Source organism: Octodon degus, unplaced genomic scaffold (genome assembly GCF_000260255.1).
Source record: "Octodon degus isolate 3935 unplaced genomic scaffold, OctDeg1.0 scaffold00227, whole genome shotgun sequence".
Lineage (NCBI taxonomy): Eukaryota > Metazoa > Chordata > Mammalia > Rodentia > Octodontidae > Octodon > Octodon degus.
In genome coordinates this window covers 886764-895907 of record NW_004524803.1, presented here as the reverse complement: position 1 = coordinate 895907, position 9144 = coordinate 886764, and the positions used below count along the sequence as shown (strand labels likewise).

The following is a 9144-nucleotide window of genomic DNA, read 5'->3' as shown; positions in this document are numbered from 1 at the left end:
TTTTTCACTGAATCATTGTTATGAGTAATATAAAACTGGCATGGGGGAAAAGAAAAGGAAAAAATTAGTTAAGATAGTTATACAACCTGTTTCTCAATTCACTGAAAACAAAGGTTTGTGCTAATGTCATTTGGACAGTGTTTCTTGCCTGTATCTTTTATTCTTACTAACTACTAGGAAGATAACAATATGCAATATAGTAATTATTGTTACTGTCCTACTACCTTGATTTGAAACTATTTTACTTTTCTTTCTTTCAAATAAGAAAAAATTTAAAACTAGAAACTAACAGTTGTAAAATTGAAGTTTAACATTTCATTAAGACAGTATCTTTTATGATTTGAATAAGTGAATAAAATAAATTGGATTATGTATATCACTGAATCAATGTTATGAGTAATATGAAATGTTACATAAAATGTTCAATATAAATAAAACCTGAGTGGGTTCAAAATAAGTACTTCTAGGTAAATTCAAGTCAGTAATTTATTAAGTGTCTACTATGTGTAAAAATGGGGACTTCATAAGGTACACAAATACTCCTAGCAGAAATTAGCTTAGAATTAACTAGAAAATACACAGTAAGACTGCTATCTCCTAATTTAGGACTTTTTGGTTGCTTGGGAAAATAACAGGGCTTAGAGATGATGTAGTATTACACAATGCTCTAATCTAGCACGTCTTAAGTTAAACGGCTTTTGAAAATGACTTAATGTGAACGGGTTTAAAAAGTGTCTTTGATGGAGGAAATGGCTTTGATGGTTGCTTAGATACCACAAAAGCACAGGCTCAAGGCATTTCAACATTAGATCCAAATTAGCTGGGTGTCTCTGAAGGTTTCCTAGATGCTTTACAGAAATTGATCCTTAGAGAAATGCTGATAGCTGTTGACGTTCTTCCTTCTTCAACTCTTGAATCCCACACAGTTGACTGCTTTATATAGAACAGCATTAGGTAAGAACCTAAGGAGTGAGAAATATCAGGTCCCTGGCTGATTGCTCATGGCACCAGTAACAGCTGGAGCCAGTAAGCAGTCGCCACGGGACAGTTAGAGCAAGGAAAGGACTTGGATAGGAAGCTGCCCCTCAAACAGCTTAGCCAGTATGTGCAGGAAGCTCCCCAAGTCACATCCTGTCAGCACACAGCAGTGGCAAGTAGCTCTCAGTGTCTGTGTACCCCACACTGGAGAACCAGTGTTAGAACCCAGGCATGACAGAAAATCTATTCCTTACAGTAATAGTTCCTTCATATCAATAATGTTACAGAAACTGGAATTTGAGACATTTGGAGAATCCCATCCCATGTCAATTATTTTCAAAATAGCAAAGAATAAGTGAAAACATTTAGAATTCTTGAGATACTATTTATCAGCTGTAAACATTACACATTGATCATATACATATTAATCTAATAGAATATACAAGTTTAGCAAAATCATATTTTCCAGTGTTATTAATAGGATGTCTAAAAAAAGAAGGCAAATTTAGTCTTCATTCCAAATAAATGTAAACATTTTTAAAAGGCAAAACATAATGGCAAACTAGAATTTTATTGTTTAAAATCATTTTAAACAATCTACTTTATGGCAAATAAAAGCAAACTTGTCAGAACAACTTTTTCAAAAACAAATAGGGATTTTTTTTTTCCCTTTCATTTTTGTCTGTTATAAGTATAAAAGAAAATTACAAATCCTACTCACTTTTCTTTCAGATGTAAAAAAGTACCTTGGCTTTTTTTGTTTGTTTACTTCCAAAAGAATCTTATGTTCAGTAAGCCCAGATCAGTAAATAGCACTTCCTATATGCATGCAAGACTGTGGTTTGGTATGAAAAATACCAACATTTCTCTCTTTTTTTTTTTCTCTTAAAACAATAATTAACATGGAAAAATATGCTTCCTAAAAATTAAACCAAAAAAAAAAAAAAAACCTTTTTAAAAGTTAGAACATAGGAGGCATTACTTGGTCATTAGTCGGGGATACACAGTAAAAGTTAATCCACAAAACAGAGGGAAAATATCACAACTTAAATGTGCCAACCCCATGAGGAAGCACTGCAGCTGCTGCTGTAACTTCAGGAAGATGTGAAGTAGATTCTGCAGTGCAGCTGCCATACTTAAAACTTATGACTGGCCTGTGTTTATGTACTAGTTAAAAAATTTAATTTTGAAACATAAATTTTTAAATTTTTGGTGACACTCGATTTTCTAATTTTGCCAAGTTACTGAATGAAGTACATTATCTCATCGTAGTCTTATTTTATTCATTGCCATTCTTTATAGGGATATTAGTCACATCACTTTTTTCATTAAAAGGATTATTCAAGAGGAAACATTCTAATCCCATCCTTAAAATCCATGCTGCTCAACTCTAAAGTTTCTATAGTATGTAGAAAGAAAGCCTAAATCCTTTTCTGTGTTCCATGTTTCCATCTGTCAGAGTGAATCCTTCAGACTACAGCTATAAATGCCTTCACAAAAGGACACTGAAATTTAAAAACAGTAAGTACAAATTCAATTTTCCACAATGCTTTTATGTACCCCACAGGTGACAGTACCTCTGTTTTTAATGACAGTCCACTGTTAAAAAATATTGTGGCGACAGCAATGTAGGATACAGTTATTTCTGGCTTCAATGGCCCTAAAAGAGAGAAATGAATTACTATTAGAAAACAATTTCCATTTTCAAAGAAGAACTTATTGGAGCAGTGAATACTTTAACTAGTGCTGGCACCTGGGTTCTGTAATGGTGAGGCAGTTCAGCACTTGTGATATAGCCTGGTTCCAGAGAAGATTTTCCAGAGAGGGTAAAGACTATAACTATCTGGTTCAGCACATTATCCTGAGACCGGAAGAACACAAAAGCAAACAGCCTTCAAGACAGGATCTAATTACACCTACAATGGCATCAGGACTGATACCAAAATATCCTCAAATTCAAATAAAAGAATCAATGGGAGAAGTTTCTTGCTTTAATTTAGCAAATATTTCTTCTAGGATAACAGAAATAAAGTATTCATGCCCACATTCAGTTCTGCCCAAGATACTCATTGTTTTGTACAGAACACCTACTATTGTGAATGAAATATTACCTATAGAAAACTATACTTAATAATATATTGCTATGATGTTAATGATTAAGTTGTGCCAGGTTCTGGGGACACTGTGGTAAACTATACAGGCCTGGTCTTTGCACTGCAGAAAATCTCTAGAATTGGGCGAGCTTCACTGCACATGAATTAATGCTATAAAAACAGGGGTCACCCTGATATTTATAATATCACTTATGACTTGTACACAATCATCTGGAAGACGACATAACATAAGAACAAGAGTCTGTCAAAGGAAGCAATTCTGAGCAAATGCCACTTCCTACCTGTGCACAAGTGGCTCTCCAGCAGTAGAAACTGTGCCCCTTAAAGATACGTGACAGTATTTGGAAACTTTTTCTTTGCCCTCACTCAGGGTTGAGGAAGTGCTACTAGCATCTAGTGGGCAGACATCAGGAATTCTGCTAAATGTTCTGGGGTACAGAAAACAGTCCAATGACAAATTATCATGTCCAAAATGTCAATAGCACTCAAGTTGAGGAAACTTGGTGTGACGGAATATTTAACCATCTGAGTTTATCTCATAGTTGACGTTCTACCCATCATGTTTGTATTGAACTGAGTAGGACCTCTCCAGAATTCAGGTTTACTGAGAAACCCAGGACCTATGAATGTGAACTTACTTGGAAATAGGATCTTTGCAGATATAATCAACTTAAGATGAAATCTTACTGAATTAGGCTGGTTACTAATATAATGGCTTGTATTCTTATGATAGAAAAATTTGGATACAGATACACACACAAAGAAGATGGCTTTGTGAAGAGCAGAGACCAGGACTACAATGCCACAAGGCAAAGAATGCCAAGAATAGCTGGAGGCAGCTAAAAGACCCTGTGTGTGTGTGTGTGTGTGTGTGTGTGTGTGTGTTTGTGCACGCACGCATGCACATGCGCATGCACGGAATGGGGAATCAACCCAGGGCCTTCTCACTGAGCTACCTCTCCAGCATGTTTTATGTTTTATAAATCTCTGTTCTAAGCTACATCATTTATGGTAATTTGTTATTTAGGTTCTTTGCTGTTTTTAACTTGTTACTTTAAAACAAGAGAAACAAACATGACTATCCCCCCCAAAAAACCCCACCAATCCTACAGATACTGTTCAATAAATGAATATAAGACCAATAGGTATTTATTGAGCACCTAATATATCTCTGGCATTTGTAGTAGTACAATGTGATAAGACCTCAAACACTGCAATAAACTATTTTATATACTTGCAATTAACACAAATCGTTTTGTTGAGATCTGAGAAAAGTAAGATCAATATGAAAGGCACTACATTTCAGGGCAGTAAATGTTGTTCACAAACTTTTAAAAAATAGGTACAGTATATTATTTTTATAATTTTAAATAAATCTTTTCAGTTTACATTTAGGTTAGTACTTCTTCAACAGCCGAGAAGGTAAAGGTAATTCAGCAGTAAATGTTAAGGTCAAGGAGTCTGGCTTGATTTAGAGATAATGTAGATGGTTTGGAAGAATTTTAAATATCTTGTGTTTTGAAACTTATGTTATTTTTTTGCTTCCAAAACCATGTATCTCATGAGCCATTCTTACTGATCACGGGTCTGTCCACAGTGGTACCTCCATAACTTCTACACAGGAAGGGACAGAGTCAGCAACATGTTTGCACGTGAGCATTCAGGGACATGTCTAAAACAGTATCTCTACAGACAGCACGTAAGATTTACGTGCACTGCATGTTTCTGCAGCAGACTAAAGAAATCCACCTTAGTTGACCAATAACTACTTATTGTTGCTGTCATTGTTGTCACTGCTGTTGTCTTGGCAGTGATTGGGATCAAACCCAGGGACTCACACATGCCAGAAAACTAGTTACCATCAAACTGCACCCCCAGCACCATGCGAGCTTAGTTTGCCCAGGCTGGTCTTGACCTTGTGTTCTTCTGTTGGAGCCTACTAGGTAGCTGAGGTAACAGGCAAACACAACCAGCGACATAGTTTAACTTTTTTTTTCTTTTAGCATACATTGTAAGTTTTATTACAAAATTCTGTAGTTATAGCCATTATCTTTTTACTAAAAATTACAATCTGAAATATTTGTGTCTTCCAGATGAATTGCTCAAAAACATTTTTATAATTATGGACACTGTTAATAGCCTATAGGGCTCAGCAGTCTAAGGGCCGCCCTGGCAAGCACAAGAACCCGGGTTCAATACCCAGTACTGCCTGATGTGCTGGCCCCGGAACTCCAGATGCATGATGGTGTAACTGTAATCTCAGCACTAAGGGGACTGAGATAGAAGGATCACAACAGGTCTGGGCTGCATAGCGAAAGCCTGCACTAAATATATAAATAAAAGATTAAAAAATTAATAAAATGAGAAGATTTTACTCTGTAAAATCTTAAGTAAAATCTTAAAGACTGGGTGTGGTGGCGCATGCCTGTCATCCCAGTGCTGGGGAAGCTGAAAACAGGAGGATTACTATGCATAGTGAGACCCTGTACCAAATACATAAAAAAATAAATAAAAAAGCGTATAAAAGCCAGAGTGTTATTTCAATTTATTTTAAGTTTCCCTGGTAATTAAAAGCCAAGTGCCCATATTTGATTTATCTAGTACCTAAATCAACAAATCTTTCCTGTCTGAAAATCTTAGCAGAAGTATAAAACACTTTATATTAACTTTGGTTTTTAAGAAGCTAATTGTTCCTACAATCTATACACACATACATAACGCCAAACTATTAACTAAGTAATATAATTTGATGGAATAATCTTAGCCTTTTAATGTCTTAAATCCTAGAGACAAAGTACATTATCTTTTGTAATACATGCACATCTAAGTAACTGTAATCTATGAACAGAAATGAGGAGGATTCTGGGGCTACTTAGGATGTACTTGTCCTGAGGAAAGAGAAATTAATTTTTATTTAAACAAACTCAAGACCCCTCTGAGACATAATCACCTGAGAAACTAAAAGCTGGCCCAACTAGGGAAGAATGAGAAGTCACCCAAATTCGAAATAAAAACATGGCTACTATTTACAGAGAAGTCAGTTGAAGCTATAATATAAAAATTATATTTAGCCCTTGTTCAAATTAATAACTATATCCTCCAAATTACCAAAATAGCCAGATTGAGATAAAAACACAGTTATAAAGCTCAAACAGGTATGTTTTTACTTTTAGGCAAAACTCAAAATATGTTTTTCAGGGCCGGGGAGATGGCTCAGTGGAATAAACACTTCTCTGACAAGCGCAAGGGCCTGAGTTCGATCCCCGGTTCTGCCAAAAAAAGAAAAAAAAAAAGAAAAAAAAGAAAAAAAAAAGAAAAGGGCAAAATATGTTTTTCAACATAAATGGAATTGGGGTGGCATAATCAGAGAAACTGGCCATTAAAAAAATTAAGCCCATGTGGCATAGTAGTACAAAGCACAAGTTCAAGTGCAGCTTGGGCTACACAGTGAATTCAAGATCACCCCATCCTACATAGCAGAAACCTTGTCAAGAGAAACACACACACACACACACACACACACACACACACACACACACAGAGCAATATGGGGCTCCAAAACCTATGCTTTTCAATGGGATGAAAAAAGGAAAATGTTTTGGAATACTTAAGAATCCAAGAAACTATTTCCATTACACAAAATCCATCTAATCAACAAAGTTAACTTGAAAATGTCTAAAATACAGTAAAATAGTCACAGCAATACACTTAAGCTTACAGAATGTTTTTTATTATGTTTTTGATGGAAAAACAAACCAGTTTCTTATTAGCATCTTATTAATAGTAATTGTTATGTTTTGTGTCTAGTTGTCCCTCCAAAGCCTCATGCAGTCATGGGGCGGACTTCTAGAGTTTGTGATTAACTCATAATCCACTGGGATTATGGGAGTGCTGCTGGGATTATGGGTGTGAGTACTACATCCAACCTGGGGCAGATAGCCTGAATGCAACTTAAGGGAGACAGACTTCCTCCTCTCTGTAGCCATTCTTGCTGTTACTCCTCCCATTTGCCATTTGCTCTCTTGCTCTTTGTCACTGCATGAAAGGTTGCTCTTTTTTTTTTTTTTCCACAGAAATTTATTTATTTATTTATTTATTTATTTTGTGTGTGTGTGTGTGGCCAGCTCAGCCCACCTGGGGGCAGGGCTGGCTGGGGTGTGGTGCTGGGGGATTGAACCACAGTCCCTGTGCTTTGCTTAGCTAAGCTTGTACTAAGTAGGTGCTTTAGACCACTGAGCCATCTCACCAGCCCAAAAGGTTGCTCTCTTCAAAGTGCCGCTCTGCCTTGGAGCCAGCTGAGCAGGGACCGAAACCTCCAGTAACTGTGAGCTAGATAAGCCTTTCCTTCCTTCATTTTGGGTGTCAGCTATTTGTCCCACACACGAGAGAAGAGTAACTGAGACAGCAATTGCTTATGAACAACACAATGAGTACTGAATTCCCAGGAACACTAAGATGCACAGTAATAGCTCAGGGCTTCCTGAGGTCACAGTGGAAAAGATTACCAACTCTTCAGATTCAAAATACTTACATTCACTATGGCACCTTATTTTTAACCTTCTACTACATGTTGAAAAAATGAAGTGTAACTGAGTAAAAAGAACCTTGAGCTCAGCATTAAATTAGCTGAGCTTAATTCTCTTATAATTCTTCCCACTGGGAATGGGGAGATGGCTCAGCGCAATAAACGCTTCTCTGGCAAGCACAAGGGCCTGAGTTCAAGCCCTGGTTCTGAAGGGGGAAAAAAATTCTTCACACTAAAGCTTTCAATTTCTCTAATCTTAGCCTTCTTACTTCAATAAATTGTGGTATACTAACCAATTGACTATAAATATTTATGTATTATTTTATTATTTATATTCTGTCAGTCCATGTTTGTAGTTCATAATAATCACACTCTTCATGGGGAACTGGTACATGTACAGATCACATCTTCATTCTTTTATCACGTTCCTCTTTTCTCCCTCCCTTTTCCCTCTATCTCTTGACCTCCTTCCCATAGACAAAAGATCTACATCACTTTTTCCTATCATCTACCTTTTATTTTGTTCTCTGTTTACATTTTTAGTGTTTCATATATAAAGAATCATATGATATTTAAACTTGTTCGTCGATTTATTTCACTGAACATGGCTGTTTCAAGACGTGTCCATTTCTCTACCAATGACTCACGTCTATCCTTTATGGCACAGTACTACCCCAGAGTATATAAATACCACATTTGCTGTATTGACTCATCTGTGAACGGGCATAGAGGCCACTTCCAAGATAAAGCGATTGTAAATTGTGCAGCTATAAACACAGCTATGTATGTATCACTGTAGAATGATGTCTCTGCTTCTTTTAGGAAGACATCTAAAGGAAGTACAGTAACTAGGTCAAATGTAAGCTCTTATTTGAGAAATCGCCATACTGATTTCCAAAATTGTGTACCAGTGTACAGTCTTAGCCATAGAGTAGAAGCGTCTCACTTGCCAGCTTCTTAGAATCTGTTGTTACCTGCTTTCTTCCCAATAGTCCTTTCTGGAGAAATATAGAAATTTCAAATACAAACTTGTGGGCCATTTATATTCTTTAAGAATTATCTTTTTATTTCAGTTGTCTTTTCTTGAGTAAATCCTTTATTTTAGGGAATCTAATTATTTTGAGTTCTTTATATATGTATTAAATATTATTTCCTATTTCCTGTGCATCAAGTGTTCTGTTCAGAAAGTCCTGGCCCATGCTTATATATGAATATGTATTTTTTTGAGAGGTGCAACCATACACATATGTGATAGTTTAAGTATATAAGTTTTATACTTTAAAAAGTCATGCCTGCCCTCTCCCCCTGGACATACTGAGCCGGCAATTGAGACTGGGCATGGTGGGCACACCCATAATCCCAGCTCTTGGGAGGCTGGATCACTATGAGCCTTATCTACTAGTGAGAGCCGGAACGCCCTGTAGACCGTTCCCTAAAATACAGAAAGAAAGAAAGAAAGAAAGAAAGAAAGAAAGAAAGAAAGAAAGAAAGAAAGAAAGAAAGAAAGGGCTGGGGATGCTTAACATA

General features: G+C 36.4%; 1 protein-coding gene across 1 annotated transcript in view; it reads right to left on the bottom strand.

Moving 5' to 3' along the window:
• The window catches only part of Slc10a7 (solute carrier family 10 member 7), a 321845-nt gene that overhangs the window by 309229 nt on the left and 3472 nt on the right, over positions 1 to 9144 (bottom strand). The window contains exon 2 of the mRNA XM_004645437.2: positions 2556 to 2638. Within this exon, the coding sequence (XP_004645494.1) occupies positions 2556 to 2638 (83 nt within the window). The remainder of the gene's footprint in view (positions 1 to 2555; positions 2639 to 9144) is intronic.